Source organism: Cylas formicarius, unplaced genomic scaffold (genome assembly GCF_029955315.1).
Source record: "Cylas formicarius isolate icCylForm1 unplaced genomic scaffold, icCylForm1.1 PGA_scaffold_9__14_contigs__length_23061073, whole genome shotgun sequence".
NCBI lineage: Eukaryota > Metazoa > Arthropoda > Insecta > Coleoptera > Brentidae > Cylas > Cylas formicarius.
In genome coordinates, this window is record NW_026844365.1 from 4,934,080 (window position 1) to 4,958,202 (window position 24,123).

General features: G+C 33.2%; 1 protein-coding gene across 2 annotated transcripts; it reads left to right on the forward strand.

The window, feature by feature from the left end:
• The first annotated feature begins 1,415 nt into the window (after positions 1 to 1,415).
• LOC132707275 (polygalacturonase-like) lies at positions 1,416 to 22,468 on the forward strand. Of its 2 annotated transcripts, none has more exons than XM_060679065.1 (6): positions 1,416 to 1,434; positions 8,922 to 9,324; positions 15,726 to 15,937; positions 16,757 to 16,880; positions 20,013 to 20,234; positions 22,138 to 22,468. In XM_060679065.1, exons 2-6 carry the CDS (start codon positions 9,042 to 9,044, stop codon positions 22,398 to 22,400), a joined length of 1,104 nt encoding a protein of 367 aa, XP_060535048.1. In that variant the 5' UTR covers positions 1,416 to 1,434; positions 8,922 to 9,041; the 3' UTR covers positions 22,401 to 22,468. The 2 variants fall into 2 exon arrangements, with proteins under 2 accessions (XP_060535048.1, XP_060535047.1); XM_060679064.1 differs by lacking the exon at positions 1,416 to 1,434 and adding an exon at positions 2,378 to 2,495.
• Positions 22,469 to 24,123: the final 1,655 nt, after the last annotated feature.

The following is a 24,123-nucleotide window of genomic DNA, read 5'->3' on the forward strand; positions in this document are numbered from 1 at the left end:
TAAGACTTTTTTCCCATACTATTTCTGGAACCTGTGACTGAAACTACACACCGGACCAAACAGTTGTCTCCGACCAATTTGGCTGTAAACAAATTTAATTATAGATTATTATGATGTCTCTCTCTTTATTTAGAATATTTTCACTGAATCTGTAAGTTCTACAAAGTCTATTTTGGAAGCTACGACCCTGGAAACACTACAGCCACTGTGAGAGTAATATAAATAAATTAGGAAAGTAGATTTGCAGAGAAACAGGAAATGAGATTCGAATATTATACCTACCAAATTAAATTTTGTAACACTTACAGATCCAGTTAGACTGTAATAAATAAAGGCAGGAATTGTTTAATGCTTTTTTTTTGAAAATCTATGTTTCTCTCTTATTGCAACAAAGTCTGCATGTTTTACAAAGTATAGTTCGATAGACATCATATATCGATCATTTAACCCCTTCCACTTCTGATTTTTACAAGTCTACGTGTATTTCCAATAGTCTCCCTGAATTTGTAGCTTTTACAAAGTCTGATTCGATATACATATTATTTAAACTTACTAGATACATTTGCTATTTACACCCAATCAATCAAATATTTCGCTTAAATTCCTCAAAATTCTTATAGTTTAATGCACCTAGTTGATACAGCAGGATGCAAATAGTAAGTATAGAATGTAATTTTTTTCACACTTGTGCTTCTGTCAATTTTAAAATCAATAGATAAACAACAATAGAGATGCCGACGTCGTCAGCTGATTCTCTAATAGTGATTAGACGACTTTTCAATACCATTTGTTTCACTTTTCAACAATTTTTTGTCGCAAATTTGTTAAAATATATATATATATATATTTACTTGTTTTCAAACAATAAAATATGTGGCAGACCTTGAATATTGAATGAATGGGATCATGCCGACTTCTCCTATTTAAAAATATATCCGGCGAAAACTACCCAATAGAGTAGTATGTTATAGAGTGACACGAATACCATATGACACCAACTTAGTTTTTCCAGGGGTCACTCCAAACTTCTATTATCAAAGGTTTACCTTCAATTCCCTAATGTGTTTTGTGTTGTTTGATATATACCGATTATAGGCAACATTTGTTACACATAGCGCGCGTTTGAAACTGCAGCGAGGGCCAAATCTTGGCAGAAAATAGCGATGATCTGGATGATTGTAAACTGTTGTGATAAAATTTTTATACAAAGCATCCTTCATTCATTGAATATGTAATGTAATTTTTCATTCCTCGGTTAAGTCAACTTGACGTGAGCATGAAATAAAATGTAAAGTAAGTTGCCTATGCAATGAATATGAAACACCAGTGCATAAGCACGTTGTTATTCGCCAGTAGCAGTTTTTAACTGATTGGTGACGTCTGGTGGTAGCAGACCTCCACTATGAAATTATTGGAGATTTTCTGCTTACAGAGGTATATGTGTTTATTAACACCCTGAAAAGATTCATAAATTACGAGGACATGTACGAGGGCAGCGCCATAATTTGAATTTGAAAATGAAAGAAACAAAGTAGAGTAACAATTTTTTATTATTTTTCAATGTAATCCCCCTTACTTCAATACAGCTATTATATCTCTTTATTAAAAAGTCAATTCCTTTAAAAAATATTCTCTTGGTTTGTCTACGAAATAAGCTAAAACAGCCTCTTTTAACTCAACTTCGTCGTTAAGCCGCCGTCCACATAAGTCCTTTTTCAAATATCCAAACAAAATATAGTCGCTGGGGGCCATATCTGGACTATAGGGAAGATGATCTGTCTGTTGGGACCCACACTCTAAAATGGCAGCTTGTGCAACACCAGCAGTATGGACAGGCGCATTATCGTGCAAAAGACGCACGCCTCTGGTTAGTTTTCCTCGACGTTTTACACATATGCAGTCTCGCAAATTTATGTAATAATGTTGCTTGATATTTACTATTGACAGTGGTATTAGTTTCTTTAAAATCTATCAAAAGAATTCCTTCACAATCCCAAAAGATCGCGGCCATCACATTTTTTGTTGACTGGGAGACTGAGTTTTCTTGAAGGTGCTTCATCCTTACGACGCCAATCCATTGATTCTTTTTTCGATAGAATATTTCCCGTCGCAATAGTTTCTATCACAGGCTTCGGTTCCGACCCACAGAGTTTCAAAAAAGACCGCGCACACTCGACACGGCATTGTTTTTGAATAGCCGAAAGGTTTTTAGGAACCCATTTTGCACTAACCTTATGCATACCTAAATGATCATGCAGGATTCAACGAACGCTTGTATCAGAAAGCTTAGTAATTTCTGCGATTTCCTTGACCTTTAAATGTCGATCACTTGGTTTAATCGCATTTAATAAACAAAACGCGTGTAGTTGGTGGTATTATCCTATACCATGTGTTTCGCGGTGCGTCGAGTGAATTGGTCGTGTATTCAACCCGATCATTTTGAAAGTGACTGTCATGGCGGAGCTATATCAGCAGTATCCAGCTGGCGGTAAAATGTAAGTTAAATACATAGTACACTGTGCCAACCAGCACAAGTCATCCCCAGGCTACAAAAAAACCTTCAGAGATTGATCATTTGCTTTTAATATTCTGCCTCCACTTTCTAAGATTGCGAAGAAAATAATGGACAAGCAGCCAAGAGCATTTCTCAATATTTACAGTATTTTGCCCACGAAGCAATCGATTTTTACATTTTGCTTGATTTTAGCAAATTTTAGTAGCAGTGCGATATACAGGTGTACCAAATTTTATTAGGGATATAGAATACCTATCCATCATCTATCTATCCTAGCATATATAGGATGTGGCCCAATAGTTTACCTAGGATGTTTCATAAAAATGTGGCCATACAAAAATATATATCATAATATAGAACACCCGCATCTTGCTTAGCGATAATTCCCGTAAACGAGCTTACATGTGTGTTGTGTGAATTTGAATTTTAATACCACGCTGCCATTTTATCTAAATAAAAAGTATTTAAAAAAAATATGCTGCCTTTGTTATAAAAAATTCATCAGAAAGATTGCCTGAATAATTATTTCAGGAAGTGGACGATTTTAAATCTATTTTGCTATGTATCAACAGTCTATGTCATAGTAACAAAAGCTCATTAGGTATGCTAAAAGGCTATATACTGAATATGGTATGCCAGGGTTTTGAAATCTGTGAGGTTTTAGGAAAACGGTACATTTGCAAAGAGTAGACTAGACTAGTGTTAAAGTCTCATGTAATTATTATTATTAGTATAATAAATTGTTAATAAACAATACTAATCAAAAATCGTCATAAAATATTAAGCAAGTTATCATTTGTATTTTGTTATTATTAAAAGCAATTCCAAATTGTAACTATCCACTTTGTGTCTACCAATTTTTACGTTTTCATAGTTTGCTATTTTTATTTTAGTTTCTCATTTAATTAACATGAGAAAAATTATTTTTTCAATAAAATTAATTTTACGTACTATGTTTGCTATTTTTTACAAAAAAAAAGCAATTTATATCGTTAAAGTTGAGTCTTTAAGCTTTCCAAAACCGTATAACAAAGTATGATCATCATTAAAAGAAGATTAATTACAGCCATTTAAAAATTACTAAATTTTGAACTTTTCAGAAATAGCTTGTAATATTTTTTTGTCTACATAATTTCTCAAAATTTTTATCGTAATTAATAGTCAGTATTTTATTTCTATGGATTTCAAATTTTGAAATGGTTGTCAGTACGTAGTGTAGGTGGCAGCACTAAATATATTAGATCATACGGTACAGTTGTCAAATTATCAGTGTCAATTATTAAGTACAATTATTTTTCTACAAGAATACAGATTCTAACCTCACAATTCATTCGAGCCTCTGTCGAAACTTCTAAGTTTGCAGAAATTAAAAAAATACTATGTCGTTTTGACGTTTTCCATTCTTCATTTAAATATTTAGACTGAGCTTCTGTTAGAGAATGTGCTCAGTTATTATTAGATATAAAAAATAAATTCTCAAGGCGATTTTTAAATGTATGCTCATTAATTTTTTGTTTCTGACTTTTTTTTTTTCAAAAGTTCCCACTATAAACTTTCATGATTTTAGTAATAGCGTTATATGGTTGTCAGACGGGAATACCAGTAGGTTTCTTAACATCATGAATCACTTGTAGAAAAATAATTATAAAACTTTTCTTATACTCGGCAATTTTCGTTTACCTAATTTTCTACATGAAAAAGCAACCAAATAAATTTTGGTTTCAGCCATTTTCTATTCAGGGTTAGTTAGTGTAAAAATTTTGAGAAATCATATAGACAAAAAATTATTAGAAGCTATTTCTGAAAAGTTCAAAATTTAGTAATTTTTAAATCGCTGTAACTAATCTTCTGTTAATGATAATCATATTCTGTTATACGGTTTTGGAAACTTTAAAGACTCAACTTTAACGATATAAATTGCTTTTTTTTTGTAAAAAATATCAAACATAGTACGTAAAATTAATTTTATTGGAAAAATAATTTTTCTCATGTTAATTAAATGAGAAACTAAAATAAAAATAGCAAACCCTTAAAGTTGAGCTACAGCGCTCATCTTTGGTGATAATTTTTTGATATAAAAAAAACATTTGATAGGGTAAAAGCCAAAAAAAATATTTTTTTGAAGCACCCTAGTAGGTACAAACCATATATTCGCTTCTTTTTCCTGTATGTAGTAAAAAAAGGAAGATAAATGTTTCTTGGTATAATAGAAAGTTTTGCCTTATGCTTATCCATTTTAATATATTTCAAAAAAAAATTACTTAAAAAATAACACAGACTTCAGAAGTTTTTATAAGCAATTTTAAAATTTAAAAAACAAAAATTTCCTGTATAAAAAAAATATCTTTTTTTATAACTGCAAAGAATTTTATAACTGTATGTTTGTGTGGCAGTCTATGAATAAAAACTTTTATTCCAAATTTGTGTTTTTATTTTTTATTTAAATGCATTTATTCTAATATCCTTCCTCCCATTCTCGTAGGTCTGTGGTATAAGTAAAAAATTATAGAATTTCTGAAGAACTTTGAACACATTGATAAAGATAATTTTCTCATTTCTCCCGTTTCTCACCAACGAATTCAGGAACATTAGCCATCTTCAAAAACGAAAATTGCCAACCACTGCGGAAAAGTAACTATAATGTTCATCTTAGACACTAAGGTCTACTGGGTCCCCGCCTAAACAACACTCTCGGCAAAATTGATATTCATCATCGCATAGGTACACTACCTTATCTCAGAAACTATAGGGGGTGGAGCCAAAAGTTGAATACAAAAGTTAATTGGGGTATTACCAACCTTCAATTTATTTTAATGTTGTATATACAGGGTGTTTCATTTTTTGTGGGCCAGCATCAACTTTCTTATTTTAAATAGAACACCTGTTATATTACTTCATTTTTGTATTCTATACAAAATTATAGACATATTTTGTGTATAATGTTCTATACCTAAGTCTAACCGTTTTTATCATTTTTAATTTTTTATGTGAAAAATGTTGGCAAGACGTGAAATATGTACTATCTTCATTCGAAAGCACTTGAGTAAGTCTTGTTGTAGACAAAAGACTCGAATAACGGATTTCATAAGAAATTTCAATAGATATTAATTCATACAGGCCAAGAGAAAAATTAGATTAAAAATTAAAATTAAAGAAACTGCCAAAAAACTTTTTTTTTTAATCGAAACTACCTATTTTTATAATCTTGTCATATTTAACATATACGGTTGTATATGCCTCATATTTTTACTTTTTGAAATATTTCCTTTTTCTGTCACAAATAATATGCTGTTATTTAAAAAATATTTCAGGTTGAAACTGCTAACATCTCAAATAATTTGATTTTCAATGTTTTCAATTCTTTTTATTTTTACTTGTAATAACTTCCTATTGTTCCATATTACTATTACATTTATTTATTATAGTATATTTAATTTATCAATGTAATTATAACTTCCTGTTTAGGTTTCCATTTAAACATTTAAGAGATTCAGTGGAGTAGCTTTTGCTAGACTTCGCCTCATCTCTACTGTATATTTATATATAACAATATACAACAATAAAGGCAATTTATTGTTATTTTCATTAACATACGGTCGTAATTATAACTATACGGTACAGTTGTTAACTAAATTTGCTGAATAGATTAACTAAAATATATATTCCTGGAATCAGTGAATAATCAATAATTAATAATTGTAAGTGTATAACTATAATATAATCAATTATAATTATTACAATTTTATCGCAATATAGTAAAGTACAGTAAAGTAATGGGTGTTTTTTTTCGATGTATAGAACTTTAAGTTGGCATTACTGTTCAAGATGGCGACCGATTTAACAGCTGTCAAGTGATTTATTCTCAGTTTGGTTTGGCAATTCATTATAAATAGACTCACGCCTGACAACGCTTGCAAATAGTGCAATTTTATTTCGAAAATAATGGCTATGACGGCGTTTGAACCAAACAAGTGCTAAAAAGTTGGCTCCTGTTGATTAGTGTCATAATTCAAATATTTTTTGACACATTATTGATTTATTTATCTATAAATAAATAAATCATGATTTTTTTTTCTTTATAAATTTAATTTATTCGCTTGCCAAAGAGGAAAAAATTGATACATTAGAAAGTTAGTTATCGAACAATTAAAACCGAACCCTGGCTCTTAGATATTGCATAACAAAATTTCCGTTAAGGAGGCGCTCACAAAAAAATTCTTCACCAGGGTTTACCAACACAGAATATATGGAACTTCGATGAAAGAGCAAAATAAACGTCATCATATTTTCAATGATGATCAGCAACTTAATATTTTGTTGCATTTTGCAGACACCCCTGAAAATTCAACCCGTTACTTGAGTAATGCGTCTTTAGATCTAGATGTCAAAAGAGCAATGCTTTAAACGAACCTTCAAATAAACAACTGGAAGTCCTATAAACTCTGTTCAGTGCCGAAAGTAGAGCAACAGGATTACAATACTAGGTTAGATTTTTTAAACATCTTATGGAGACACAGTTTTCAGAAAATATATTGGCTAATATTATTTGGGCAGATGAGTAGATATTTACAACGTCAACTAAAATTTTTAATAGGAAAAATAAAACTTACTGCATCACCAGGAATAATAAAAAACTTACAAGATCAGACAGACCTTCTGTCAAAGTATGGTGCGCCATTTGGAGGTTCAGAATAACTCCCCTAGATTTTTTTCTATGGGGCACACTTAAAGATTTACTTTACAAACATAAACCGCCAACTGCCGAGGAACATTAACTTCGGATAAGAAAAGGTATCGGATATTTAGATAGTACTGAATCTGTTAAAAAGTTTTTGGCAGTTTTTTTAATTTCATTTTAAATCTTAGTTTTCGCGTACCCTGTATTAATATGTATCGAAGTTTCTTATAAAATCCATTATTCGGGTCCTATGTTTTCAAAAAAACTTACTAAATTTAAACAATAAATGCGTCCGAATGAAGAAAGTGGCAGATGAGTTGCGTCTTGCAAATGTCATTTTTCGCATAAAAAATAAAAAATATCAAAAACTGTGAGACTTAGGTATAGGACATTATACACAAAATATGTCTAGAATTTTATACAGAATTCAAAAATAAAGTAATATGCCAGGGGTTTCATTTAAAATAAGAAAGTTGATACTCGCCTATGATTAAACACCCTGTATATACAAATTTAAAATATATAATATACCTCAATTAACTTTTGTATTGACTTTTCGCCGTATCCCTTATGGTTTCTGAGATAAGGTAGTGCCCCAAGATAAAACGCCCACAATACTACGCCTATGACTTTTTCGAGAAAATGTAAAACTCTGTCTAAATCGCCAATTTCGATTTGGCACTTGAGTACTACGTAAACAGTACGCTTAAAGGAAATTGATGACACTCAAAATAACGAAAATAAACTATAGATAGCGAACAAATTGCGAAGTGTATCTTGCATCTATCACTTAAGTTTGGAATTAAACTGCGTAAATTCGATTCACATACTAAATATACAAATATACAAAATGCCAGTCGGGTGGCAATAGTTTTAACGTGACAAGGAGATCAACAAAAATTTACTAACCACTACAAAGTTGACGTAATCGGTATTCGATATCGTCATATAATCATATAATAATCATAATCATTTAGTGCACTGATAGTCTACAGATTCGGATTACAAAAGTTTTTTAGTCAAACCCTTTCTTATAGGTTTTTAAGTCAGAAAGAAAACAACAACAACCTGAGATCTGATTGGCGGGTTTCCTCCAACTTCTGTCAATGCCAAATCGCATATTAATTTTCCTAAAAAGTGCAACTTGTTACCCTTGCAAAAAAATTAGATGGATCTCGATTTTCTTAAAGGACCCAACATACATTATATATATACATATATATATATATATATATATATATATATATATATATATATATATATATATATATATATATGACTTTGTTAAATTTTTACTTGACAACTGTCAGTAAATTAAAAAAAAAGTCAACTATGATTTTCCCAGATCTGAAGTAATGACAATGTATATAATAGATCAAGTGGAAAAATATACTTTATTGACTTCACAAGGCGAAGTACCCTAATACGGGTATACCAACTCTCTTCAGTGTTTAATTAAACGGTTTGATGCTAGTGTCATTGTTCAATATGAAAAAAAATATTGTATTAGCTTTAGGGTACAACTTTTGTATTTACCATATACTCATAACTTTTGAAACCAATAGGATAATTAACTTTACCCTGTTACCCTGACCACAAACATAACAAAATCTATCATTGATGATGATGCTACTAATCCTCCACTACGTTCGCAAATATGGCAAATATAGTGTAATTCGTGATGAAATGAAAACAATAGAGCGTTCCTAGTGTTACTTTCTTTTCCAGACTCCGAGACTCGCTGCTGACGCGCATCGAGCGGTGATTTAAGTGGGAGGCTATCTCACATAAAACAGTTTCCGAAATCTCCAAATCGGTTAGTTGTCCGGAAACTCTATAGGTGATAAAATGATAGCTACCTACGTCGCGATATTGCTTTTAAACCTTGCCATTCTAAGTCAGCAACAAGATTGTGTTTTATCCAAATACGAAGATGTGAATTCGGTAACCTCTAATTGTACGGATATCGTTGTGGACGACCTTATCGTGCCCGCTGGAAAGACTCTAAGACTAAACCTCCAAGAAGGCACCAGGCTCACCCTAAAGGGCAATATTTCATTCGAGTTTCATTATTGGTCGGGTCCAGTGATTCTGATTGCGGGAAGTTCGCTTACTGTCGTAGGAGACCCAGGTAAATTAAAACACATTTTTGTACAATATATGTTTTATATATAAATTAAAGCAGATGTGCTGATGCATATTCCAAAGTAATGCAAGTTTGGACAAGAAATACATCAAATTAGGTGATATTTTATCATCATTCTTAGCTGTACAAAAAAAAAAGAACTTCTTTAGTATATAATTCATTAACATTGTTTCAGTTTCAGTCAAAATCAAGGTTTAATAGATAAAACTTAATAGATAAAAAATAGGTCTAGCAAAATTTATAGCAAATCCGTGTTAAATTGAATTCTGCATCCTAGTTTCAAAAATATACAGAGTGTCTCACTTCAAAATTGAAGTTTTTTATTTCGAAATAATCCAATCGGTTATCAAGTTGTCAAATTAATGCAGAAGCGTTTATCGCCAATTAAAACTGGATAATAATTTTCAATCAAAGGAAGCTGTTGCCTATCGGTGATCGAAAAAGTCATTGTTTTAAAGGAATATGATTGAACATGGTAGTCCTAGTTTTACGATAAAAGAAAATGTTGCAAATTGGAAACGATATTTTTGCAAATATCTCGCGCCCTGTATAAATGACGAAACCTGAAACTCCCTCGATAAGGTTTACGCTACTGTTCAAATAAAATTGTCCCATCTTTAACGGGTTTTCAATTATCGACAATAATTTAGCCACAAAAACGGAAATTTTTAGTATATTTTATATTTTTTGTCCATAAACGGCACACCCTGTATATGATACAATCATTGTTCGAAGTAGAGTTGATAGCCCTGGATTGTCCACTTGTTCTGGTTCAAGATTTTTTTCAAAATAGTAAATGGTTTTCGAGAGAATAAGTTTTTTTTTAACCATGCAGTGCGCCGTAATAATCAATGACGTCATGGCGTCTTGACAGCCCCCGAAATTCCGTGTTAAAGAATTTTGACGATTCGGTGAATGGTTATGTTTTCTCGAAGTCAAAATAACCAAAAAAAAATCAAAAATGTAAAAAAATTATTTGGTGAAATTTGATTGTACCCAATTTCAAATGTCAAATTTGATAGAAGATATCTACAAATTTAAGACACTTAACACATTTCTTATATAGCACGGAATATCGGGAACACCCTTTACAATACAAAAGTTTTAGCCGTCTATCCGGGCTTTATCATCACGTAAAAGAAACTAACATCAGAACACAGTCTTTTAGTTATAGCCAATTTTTATTATTAGGGGTATCCATTTTTCAGGAACCAAACCTTGTGCGTATTCTCGTTCAAGAATTTTTTCAGTTGCATAAACGGTTTTTGAGAAATGATTTTTTGTTAGACCATTGCAAACGCGATTTTTTATTTTTTTTAAATAATTCCCTACCCCTCAACTCCCCCAATTTCAACAGATTCGTTAGGGGACCGAACGCTATTCGCCTGCCAAATTTCAAGTCGATAGCTTCAACCTTCGGACACTTATCGTCTTTCATAGCAACCTCCAAAAAACAGTCGAAAATCGAAAAAAAAAACATGGACGCCGTAGCTACTTATGCATATCTCATGCACCCCGTGGACTTTAAAAAAAGGAGGAAAATTTGAAGCGTGTAGCTCAAACCGTTCCGAAGTTATAGTCGAAAAACCCTGGAACAGAGAACGGACATACAAAAAAAATTTTTTTTTTCGACGCTAATCATTTCTGTACAAATGAGGATGCCGTAGGACCTAAAGTTACCGAGATTTCGAGTTTAGTGAGGGCGTTGAAGGGCGTGAATTGTGTCTTCAAAAAGCAAAACCCTAACCTGATTTCACTTTAAATTGTTAATTAAAAATGTCACGACAGGAAAATATTACTAGTGCGAGTCAAACTCTCATAGAAGGCTCGTCGACGGGTATTAAGAAGGAAAGGAAAAGTTGTAGGAGGCGAAAAAGACATTTGACTCCTCTCAAACGGGATTGTAGGATTTGTAGAAATGGTTTGGAATGGTGGGACTGAAACAGAAGTAGAAAAAAAAACAATTGATAAAAAATGATAAAGAATGGACTGCCTATACAGAATTTATCCTTTACTAAAAATACAAAGATCGCTTTGACTTAAATCCAATAGAAATTTCAAGCGAAATATCATATTTGGCAATTGTGTGGACCTCACATCAATGATCGAATTTTCCTACTTCTTACTCTATAATGCACAGAAAATGTAATAATAATGTTGTCCTACAAAACTGTTCAACACGTTGATAAGTTTTCTGTTTTCTTAGCACAATGGAATTTCGGTACTGCAATAGATCTTCATCGAATTTTTTGCGATGCAATATAATAAGTGTGATGTGAAGTACCACTCTACGCTATCATTAATGTGGAAAATTATATTTCATTTCCTGGCGATATTTTGGAATTTTCGGGTATCTGATGCAATAATAGACGTTCGGGACAAAAACGTATTTCCCTATAATATATCTTTGACTGAAGCAGACCAATTCAAACTCTTATCGCTGCCACTGATTGAAATGTTGACTGCTTTTGATACGACTAGCTTGATATTTGACTATACCGCAAGCATAGGCTCCACCACAATCACAATTACGTAGTTTTATGTAATGACAACGACGTGGCAGCTGGTGAAACGATTAGAGATAAGATAAGAGTCAGCCCTAACTGGTTAGGTGATGCCCTCCATTCGAGGCAGCAACACAGTTAGCCATAGGTTCCATTAATGTATAGTGCGTACATTCGTAAATTCGTTTTTTGGATTATATATATGTATATTTTTAACTCTGATGGGATATCTTTCCTTTGGTGTCCTCATGAGGCCTGTATCCATGGGCGAAAGCTTGATATTACAATAAATTGAGCTTTGAAAAATTTTATTGACTTTCGATGGACAGCCTTTTATAAATACATTACCAGTGTACTTCTACCAGCACAATTGGTGTAAAAATATTTACTTGGACATCATCGTGACAATTTAATTAAAGTAGCACGGAATAATAGAAACAATAAGGTGTACAGATAGGAAATAACAATAACAATAACAAAGCCTACTTGAAATACTAAAAACACCGCAAAAGCGGTTCTGTCGAAAAGAATTCAAATATGCCAGAAAAAGCGAAAAACAGTGGCAAAATTAGAATGGATTATGAATAACACATTAACAGAAGAAAAAATTATTAGATTAAATAGTATTTAAATTTAGCAGCACGCTATAGACTGATAATATCAAAAAATTCTCGCAATTTGTGTTTCGCCGTAAGGTCAAGAAGATTACTTAGTCCTTCAACATCTTTCTTTTGGTTGGGACTATTCCTACAGGTTAATATAAAACATCTCTAAAAACTGGCGTTTAGAGAGGATTTTCTCATTACTAAGCACTGCGGCCTGATCATTCAAAACTGTATGGCCGGTGTAGTAAACATGCACAAACCACAAAACTTTAGTTTTACTCATAACCGAGATATTCAATGACAACGAATTTTGGAAACACTGTCCAAAGAATAAGCGATACTAAAGACTAGAAGAAATGCGACAATGAAAAGAGGAGACCTATACTATATATATTATTGTAAGATACGAATAGTGTGCAGCGAGTAAGGCAACTCAGTGTCCCTTCGAAATAATTGCACTCGACTTAACGAGCCCTGAGACACAAACACTAGATATTTTTTCTGATAGACTATTTCAAAGAAAGTTCGGTGTACCAGTGGAACTATAATTTGAGTCCAACCTTTTTCAAGAAGTGATACTGTGACATAGTCTCCGAGTGTTGTAGAGTTGTTCTACACCTTTTCCTATTCGCAGACCAAGATACAAGAGTCGGGAAGGTGCTCCAATTGTCAAATGAAGACCTTTTATCCAGTTACTACACCGAGTTCTCACACCTTATAGAAATAGCTAAGTTGGATTGAAAAGTTGTTAGAAATCGTCTTCAGCTACACTGGAATCATACATTTTTGTATTAATTGAACTGAGGTGGCTTTTACTTGAACAGATTTTCACGAAATTATATATTTTTACATGGCAATTGTTTCGACAACACCGTGTCTTTATCAAATGTAATATTTGCAAACTACCTGCTACTATATATACCGAGAATGGCAATAAAACCTTAATTAATGTTGTTGTGAGAATTTAAGTTCAATAAAGGAGAGGGATTTAAATCTAATTGATCGTTAAGCAATACATTTGAATGTATCATTTTGTTAATCTCCATAGCTTCCATGGCTTGAATTTATTGGACAGATTTACATCTCTAAGGAGGATTTGATTGTGGGAAACCTACTTAGTCCTTTGTTAGTTAGCCGAGATTTTTATGGATAATTTGGAAAATATCATACTAGAACATCCTTTAAGTAAAAGTTTTCTATGTGGGCATAGATACGTTGATGATGTCTTTACTTGCTTTGTTGGAACGGACAGACAATTGAATCTTTTTTTAAATTAAATTAACTCATTACATAATCGTATAAAATTCACTATCCACTGATTGAAATGTTGACTGCTTTTGATACGACTAGCATATTTGACTATACCGCAAGCATAGCCTCCACCACAATCACAATTACGCAGTTAGCAGTTAGCCATAGGTGCGTACATTCGTAAATTCGTTGGTTGGATTATATATACGTATATTTTTAACTCTGATGGGATGCCTTTCCTTTGGTGTCCTGATGAGGCCTGTATCCATGGGCGAAAGCTTGATATTACAATAAACTGAACAGGATAACTCTATTAATTTTTTAGACTTAACTATTACGAAAACGCAAAACAAATTAGATTTTTGCATTTATCATAAACCTTCACACACTTACACATTCATACATAACAGCTCAAATCACCCTTATACCCACAAAATGGCTGTATTTCACTCGTTTATGCACAGATTTCTTAATACGCCACTGTCAACAGAAAATTACAACAAAGAACTTAATATCATTAAATAACGGCTACAATCTATCCATTATAGATAAAATTATAAATAAAAAACAAATACAGACAACAGTAAACTCTATTTATCCTAAACCAAATACAGAACACGAACAATTTAAAACAATTACACACATAGGAGAACCTAGTGAAAAAGTTTCAAAACATTTGTCAAAATGTGGTTTAAAAATAGCTTTCAGAACTAAGAACACAATAGGAAAACATTTAAAAAACAATAAAACGAAATGTCCAAAATCTCAAACATCAGGTGTCTACCGGTTGAAATGCGGATCTTGTATTAAAATTTATATTGATGCGATATTTCTTAAAAAATAATTAATTTATCAGACCATTCATTCAAAATTTCCAAAATTTACTGATTAATGGTTAATTTTCGGCCCTTCTGGAAACTACCCCTAATTTTTTTTATTTTTGAAAATTTTGGATTCAATTTAAAACATTACCAGGGCATTTTTTATAGGCCCATGCAGCGGCGTCTCATGAATGAATACAACTTTCTATATGATATGGCAATCATAATTGCCTGCGTGCCGAGCTCTTTGTTTGTTTGTATCTGTGATGAAAAAAGGCGGAAATATAGGGCAATTTTTGTTTATGTATTAGTAGGCCGTGCATATAGCTGTCGATGTTAGTTAAGGAAATTGAATTGACATATTGAATTTTGTTTTCTGTCACATATAATTCTATATGATATGATAAAGTCAAACGAAAACTTAGAGGCAGCGAATGAATTTTATTTCAATACATAAAAAAAGCCGCACCAACCAGGCAAGCGAATATTCCTAAAGTTAAAAATAGTTTAACCAGTACAAAAGCTTCAAGCTGCGAGATCGTGTGATCCAAGCCCTCTAGATTTTTTATGGGGGAGATTAAAAAATCTATATTTACAGAAAGAATTTTCCAAACCAAGCCAAAGTTAGAGGAAGTCACTTCCAGCCCAAGCCAGACATTTGCGTCCACCAATCTCATACGAAAAATGTTCGTTCAGTCCGCCCAATCTGAGCATTCAAGTTATCATAACTAAATAAAATTTATGTAAATTAAATTTTAATACTTTTTATTCTAATATTTATACTGATTTGCTTATTAGATTAAAATAACTATAATTATGTTTTCTACGCAATCAAAATATTAACATTTAATATTAAAATTAATACCAAAAATGAAAAATGGTTCTTAGGATTCGTGTTTTTCAATAAACTTACATTTTAAATTGGCCTTATCTTTTTTAGTCCCAGCGTCTATTAAATTATTTTAAAGCATTCTATGTGACGTCTTTTTGAACATATTGTGCACGGCCTACTAAGTCATATTTCCCCCCTTTTCCAAAATTTTCATAAATAAAAAATTTATATACAATTTTGAAACTGTCCGAAAACTGATTGGTAGCACTTCACCCTGTACATATACTATGAATTATTAATAATTATACATTTAAATAACCAAGATTTCTTGGATATTATGAGTATTGGATATTTCAATGATTTTATTTCATAGGTTCGGTATTAGATGGACAAGGAGAACGCTACTGGGATGGCCAAGGTTCCTGGGGAAATTATACGAAACCGAAACTAATGCGCATCGAAGCGCAAAACAGTGTTTTTGCACAATTATCTCTGTTAAACTGCCCCATGGCCTGCACTGCCATCAAGAGTTCAAACAACGTCACTATTACGAACTGGAATGTAGATCTCGCCATAGGTGACGAGGTGTGTTTATCAGCATAGGAAGGGGGAGCTTTGTTTACTTATGTACTATTTTTTTAAACGAGTTTCACAACCGGCTTAATTTTAAAAGACAAAACTTCAGGAATTTCTATTATCTATAAGCTATACAGTCCTAAAAAGCTCTTGCAAAACTTTTTCGATGACTTCGTTTGAGTGGAAGCTATACCAAAAATTTCGATATTTTACTAGTTCCATAACGTGCTCAATAATATGTTTTCAAAAGTTTTTGAATATCCTTTCTATTTTTGGTTAGTTGGTTGTTTCAGTTGTAATTTTACAAGCAACTCATGGTCGGCCAGGGACTGATTAAGTGGAGAGAGTTGGTTTGGGTATCTTTAATGACGTTGAAAAATTATGATAATCTGCATTTTGGAGTTAGCAAATGAAAGTGGTTAATGTTTATATTAATAATTCTATTTCCTCTACTTTGCTGTAGGGTAGCGCAGTTTTTTTGGAATATCAACGAATACCATTTCATTTAGAAATCAATTTAGATTTTACATTATCGCTTATTTGTTGTTTTGTGTGAAAATTCCCTATAATATCCATAATCCATAATTATCAGTTGGAAAAATTCGACCCATTGTTAACAAAAAAACCAAAGAATATAGTCCTGCTAGAAATAAACGAGAAAGAATTTGTTTGAAAACGTGGCAAAGGGTTCAAATTTTGCGACTAGGAATTTTTAAGCTATATGACAACTTTACTTATAGTTAGGATCTACTGAGCAATCACATTTAGATGCAAATGCAAGATTGCCCTTATTAATCTGTCGATCCTATTGGTTTTTTTGATTTTTAGGGGATTGCACCAAAAGATAAGTTTGGCCACAACACCGATGGATTTCAAATTTCCGGCTCGTCCAACATTACTATCCAGAATTCCACCATCTATAACCAGGACGATTGCATAGTGGTGAATTCAGGTAACAGTCAAACCAAATATATTTCTTTAATTTTTCAAAGAAAGTTCCCCTTGTTGCTGTAATACTATTTACAAAATTTCTGGATTTCTCCTGTTTTTGTTGTTGATGAATCTAACTTGACGACGTTTCGCCAATCATCCTGTCGGCTTCTTCAGAGCTTGATTGAAACTGGCTCGCATTTTACTCTCTACCTGCTTATTTATTGTTTGAGGTGGGCGGAGCTAAAGGAAGGGCATGAACATTGTCTGGGATGACTCACTCCCACATTGGTGACACGTAAAAAGCTGAGTCCCGATTTAGGTTGTTTTTTACTATAGATTCTTGGATTTTCCGTTGTTCGGGTTGAGATAGTTTAACCGTTCTCTAAGAAAGAGAGTTGATAACCAATGATTTTTGGGCCGGATGGTGATATGACAATACATTAAGGTATCGATCTGCGTGAGTAAAGAGAATAACCCAAAGTTTAATTTTCTGTTAATGAGAATATCTAAGAATGGGTGATTATTATTAGATTCTAATTCAAAAACGTCAAATCTTTTAAATTAGAAAAAAATACATAAGTTAGTTTTTTTCCAAAGCATACTAGCATTGAGGAAATAAGCGTTTCCGTGAATACAAAACTAAAACTTTTATCTCTGTTCATAGGTTAGAAAAAGTATACATAAAAAATCACCTTTCAAAATTTTCAGTCTTCATTGAATCATAGTAGTCTGTAGTAGACTGGCTCCATATAGCCATTTTTATAGCCAATATGTAAAATTATTTAGGGAACTCCATCGCGATATTTTTTCCGAACTGTTTACAAAATATCCAAGTCTCGTCCAAAAGTACTGAATTTACTGAAAAGGCATCATTCTCGTTTTTCATGTATTCAATCAAAAATGTCAGTCAATGCAACAAAATTTCGACCATTTTCAACTATTTTGAAACAACTTAATTATCCGCTACTTTTGAAAATTTTGACCTTGAAGCTGCTTTTGACACGAATTTCAAAATTGACATACAAAATTCTCGTGTCAATTTACGACATCCAGTACTGAACTACATAAAGATATCATGCTAAGACGTAACTGCATGATTGATCTGACTTGACTGCATTATACTGCTTTTAGTTTGACAAGTTCGTCAGTTTGACAGATGAGACACTCCTCTCAGTTCCAGCTGGAGTGTCACTATCGAATCGTACCGACTCACGGAATTCCCAAAAACGCACATCTTCCAATAAAAGTAATTGAAAAGAAAGTTAATTAAATTTGAACTGACGTGGCTTTTACTTGATGAAAATCCATTTAACAAAATAGATAAGAACTAAGAGTTCAGATTTTCACTAAGGTAAGATTTTCATTAAGGAAAGACCGGGTCAAGCTGTAAGAATGAAATATGCCTGAACAGGTCCGTACTTTGCTTAGAATTTAATAATTTAGGGTTTTGTTAGTTTGTTGTTGTTTAAATCTAAAATAAAATTACAAATTATTTTTATTACTTACTTAAATTACTTCAAAATATTCACATAATATATCAGTATCACTATCGCTATCATAGCCTGTTCTAATTATTATTTGTTCTATATTATTTGCAATATGGATATACGATTGTTTAACAGGATTTGCCCAACTTTGTGGAGGGATCTTAAAAACGTCGATTTCTATAAGTTTGAGGACATTGGGAAAACACGGGGAAAACATTGTTAGGACGAATGGCAGATTTCAGTTGGTGCCAAACATGTTCAATTGGATTAAGTTTGCACTGGTTGCTTTTTGGTATAATCTTCGTGAAAATAAATGTCGTTATTATAAATCTAGTTTTGGATTGTTGCTTTTGTGTCACATGAGAAGGGATTTTAGTCAACTGTCTACTGTGATAACTTGCATTGTCCATTACAATTACGATATTAGGGGGAATGTTTGGAACTAGTTTGTTTTTAAACCAACTTTCAAATAAATCAGCGGTGGTGTCTTCATGGTAGTCCAGAGAAGAATCTTTACTATTTTTCGCAGACGGAGAAAGTCTATTTGGAATCCAACCATCTTTAAAGCCAGCATGCAAAATAGTTATTCTTTTACCTCTTTTTGATGACGCGTTTGTTTTACACTTATCAGTTGAGGCAACCCAACCCTTTTCTGGGGTATCATAAGTGTCGAACCAGGTTTCATCCAAGTAAATAATTGGCCTTTATTGTTCTCTGTAAATCCTAATTGTTTCTAGATGTTCCAGTAGCCATTTCCGAATTCTAAAAGATTCGATTAAGACTTGCCTTTTGTCAATTTTTTTAAATCGTACAAGCGGTTAATTTTACGGCGTATTATATCTTGATCACTTTCATCTACACTCGAGAAAATGTCAGCATCGCTTCTTTTTTTCCTCGCTGAAATGGGATTGATGTTGGAATTTTCGTCAATGTGGCCGTTTCTTCTTGTTTGCTGGCACCACGTTCAATAAGAGTCAAATAAACATTGTTTATAACTTCCTTAGCCTCTATAGAATAGTGTTTTCTACATTTGGGCGGGAGCATCTCCTGAGATACACTAGACTCGCACATATTTTGCTGTATTACACACGAAATAAGAATAATTACTAATAAACTTAAACTATGTAGTATATCAAACCAAAGAATATTTAATCAGGTTGGTATAAAATTATTTTCAATTACGGATCACAACTTTACCTGAAATTAAGTTCCGAAACTATAGGTAATAATCTTGTTGCATTGTATGTTAATGACAACCCTTGGATAATCCCATTCAAAAGCAATTGGTCACTTTCTTATATCTATGAACAGACTATACCGCCACACTAGAGGGCGTTTAGGAACATCGCTACAAATAAAATTTATTTTATTAAAGAAAATGAAATGCACATTCAGTTTTATTGCAAAAATAAGGGCCCTAATGCGCCAATGAAAATCGCGTTTTGATATCTGCTGCTTCCCTGGTGGGATCGTTAACAACTCTTAGAAGAACTAGGACTATATTGAACAGCAGTTTCAGTCATCAATTACCTTTTTTACTTTTTTGAAAACTTTGAAATAACAAAACTAGAAAACAATTAATTTCAGAGTACGGCTATTGAGTTGTTAGATCGTGTCACCTGGACTGCTTTGAGCTCTTCATAATTGCTATTTTTGTGTTTCAGGGTCTAATATCCTATTACAGAATTTATTTTGCCACGGGAGTCACGGTCTGAGCCTATCGCTAGGCTTCGCCAACAACAGTTTTGCCGAAAACTCAGTCGACAATGTGATCGTTAGGAACGCCACTCTCGTCAATGGCGAGAACGCGATTCACATCAAAACCCATACCGATGCCGGAAATGGACTTATAAGTAACGTGATTTATGAGGATATTAAATTTGCAGGTATTCATTCCGCCATTCATTGCTGACCTAAATATTATATAATATTTGGTGATAAAGGAGTATTAATTTTTTCAAGTTCATTTCCCTTCCGAATGGTAGAAGTAATTATTTTTTACACTTTTTATTTGAAATTTTTATTAAATTATCTTACTTCGAACATAGCAGTTAAAAAAATTTATAATTAAGAGAAAACCCTGTTCAATTATATTTCACCTATCAGTTAATAATATTAAACCATATTTTTATATTGCGATCTATATATGAGTAGAACTTTTATACGATTGTTTAAAGATTATCTTTCCTGAAAGCTATTCCTCTTTTACTTTCATAATTAATAAAAACATGTGGCAAAGCAAACTAACTGAACAAAACGACTTCAAACTGCGCTTTTAATTGGATTATCTTCTTAGAAATAAAAAGCATAGAAAGCTCAAAAAATTCGATTCATACGGTATAAGAGGTAATGTGCTAAAATCATACTTATTGGGAAGGAAACAATGAGTAAAACTAACCCAAAATGGTGGTAGTTACCTTTCGGTTATTAAAGAAAATAGTCTAGGCATAAATTGGTTAAGGCTTTCGCGGCCCGTTGATAAGCTATTATCTTCATTCGGGTTTAAAGGCCGTCGTCGATTGGAATTATTTCCTAACGTTTCGCTAGCACGAGTGGCGAGCTTCTTCAGAGGTCCTTCCATCTCCGATGTTGGACGTAGACTGACGATTTCTCCTGCGCAGGTTGTATTTATGCCGATTGGTGGAGGGCGGGGCTTGTTCCTCTTCGGTTGGTCTCGTACTGCTCGGGCGTTCCTAAGGATCGGGTTCCAGATTTGGTTGAGTCTAAGGGTCTCCTCCTTTCGGTTGAAATTGTGTGGGTGTTTTTGAATCTCAATGGCTTCCCTGACTAGTCTGTTGTGATAGCCGTTGACCGATGCTAGTAACTTACAGCTCTCCAAGTGTATCCTGTGTTCCCCGCTGCCGTAATTCCAATCGACGACGGCCTTTAAACGCGAATGAAGATAATAGCTTAGTCTAGGCATAGCACAATTTTATTTATCTTTTTTCGGATGACACCAAACTGCTTGTAGGTGAAACTAATCTTACCGAGGTTGGTAATAAAAAAATATATGCGAAATAGCACTACTCATAAGGATAGGTTAACAAAATATTAAAATTGTGAAGAGCACTAAATTCCTAGGTTTACAAATTAACGAGTTTCTTGTTTCGTCTAAACGTATTGATTATTTGATAAATAAATTAAATTTAGTTTGTTATGGAATTAGAATTGCTGCAAAACTGTATGAATATAAAAACTAAAAATTAACTATTTTGCAATCTTTCAGTCACGCATGTGGCATAGAATTATATTTTTTGGTTAGTTATTAACTGCAAAGTACTTTTGTGGTTCAAAAAAGGACTCTTCGTACCTTGAAAACCATGCCATTTAGGGAGAAGCATTTTAAAAATAGAAAGGACTTCGTAATACCAGAACCTTAAACGTAAATTGCCCAATTCACCGTTTAACCTTAACCGGAGGCTTGTTAGTTTCGAAAATCGGCGAAATCGAGTTTTCGAAAGTATCTGCGCTCGTATAAAAATTTCATATCTCGGTGACGGGACGGGATCGCCGTTGGTACAGAAATGATCACCGTCGAAAAAAAATTTTTTTTTGTCTATTTGTCAGTTCTCCGTTCTCGTCTTTTGGTTTTTCCTGAATAACTTTCGAATCATTGGAGCTGCAAAACAGAAATTTGCGAAACATTAACATCTGGGATCATAATACATAGTGACAATGTTTTCAGTCATCCAATCCAGAATTTTCAAAATTCCATGATGCACCCAATTTATTGCAGAAAGTCATCTTCAGGGTTCTAGTAGTTGTATAATCCAAGCTACTTATTTTTAGGGCAGACATTATACGGCATCAACGTTCAGCAAAACTACGTAAATACTCCTGCCAACGAAACGGTCAAGCCCGCACCAGTGGGCAACATTCCAATAGTCAACTTAACCCTCAGCAATATTGCAGGAAACGTTCCTGCGGAAGCAGTGCCGGTTTACATTTCTTGCGCAGAAGGTGCGTGTCAGAATTGGAACTGGGACAATGTCAATGTCACCGGAATCGAATCCAACGATTGCAATTTTGAACCGGTTGGTTACAAGTGCTAGAAACTGTTTTTTTTATTAATTAAAAATAATTGTTTACTGTAAAATAAAAATTACGTTTGCTGGTAAAACCGCAGAAATTATTGCCTTCACTCGAAACCCTTTTTATTATCCAATAACATGAAAACAAATAATGGGCTTAGGATTTATCAGCTAATACATACAGCCGAATAAGGAGATCGCCGAGGATATCATCTTTTGTCCCCTGAACAATCTATGCGGTTATAGTTACCGATTAATAGATGGCGCCTCGCCGGCGGGTAAATTAATTTAAAAAAAATCTTTTGCGATACCGCGTGGATACCGTTGTATGCTACAAATACGTCTTTGGTCGCATTCAATGTGCAATGTGCAACATACTTCAGTATATCGAAATGCTGAATTTTCTGTAACTTCTTTGTATCACACCTTTTTTCGGTGTTTGTGTTGAAAACTTCTATGTAGATCATCACAATGGTCGCATTCAGCGGACGTAGCAAAGCGCTCCCGATACGTTTGAGAGCGTGTTGGACATTTGAATTTACATAGCCGTGTCAGAAACGTCCGGGGGCACATGCGCTACAAATCCAACGTACTGTGGGGTGGACGCTATTTTTAGTAGGAGGAACTGTAATGGTAGAATTTGGTTTTGAAAGTAGTGAATTTGATCATGGTGAGTACGAGGTTTTCAAAGATCGTATCTAGGTATGTCTTCTCAAACAAACGGTAGGGAATTTTTTTAACGCAAATTACATTCACATGAAATAGAGATGCAATCCAAAGTTATTTGCATAATTTATTTTACTAAACCGAAGAAATATTAGACAGGAAATGGAGTAAGATCTACACAGTATAGGAAAAACTGGAAGGGGTAGAATTTACTATGAATATTATCCCCAGGTTGATGAAATACATATCGAGGACAAAACAGTTAACCTCTCTAACCTAATCCCTCGACTGCGGTTCCTGTTATAATGAAAAAACCCCTTGAAGCTATCCCAGTGACTTCTCAGATGGAAACGACTAGAGTTAGAGCTACACCTGTATCCCCCATAGGTTAAGTTTCAACAATTCTTTATTGGTATAATTAAAAAAATTAAAAATGCTTCCATTTTAGAAGTACCAAGACTAGGGAGTCAAAAGAGTGAAATGTTTTATTTACGAAGAAGACTGACAAATATCGAGGAGGCTCGAGTATAAGAAATTAACGAAACGCCATTGAAAGAAGCAAGAAAATCTAGGAGGAAAGAAATAAAATTTTGATCTTATGTGAATTACAAAAAAAAAGAGCAATAGTTCGAAAACATATTTTTATTTGTTATAAAAGCATATTTGCTCTTTAGTTCCTCTCCTCATTTCCATTTGCAATATCTTCTTCCAATTGTATTAGATCCTCTTCTAGCACCTTTTCTAAACATATCAAATATTTCGCTGCTCTGAAACTTGCTAGATGTGGTAAATTATAAAATAGACCTCTTTTAGTAGGTTCGGCGATGTAGGCCTCGAAAATACTCTAAGAATAAGTTCTCATAACTCCGCACAGTCTTCGTATACTTCTGATATTTTGGTATTTTTTGATATCCTGAAATATTCGAATTAGCTCTGCTAACTCCAAAGCCATTCGACCAAATTATCCTCCGTCATTTCATTTTGAATTAAAATGTCCATACGTCCGTTTGTACTAATTTTGATGCAGTAGATACTACAAAGACATTTTCGCTCTATTAACACACGTTAAATCAGCAGC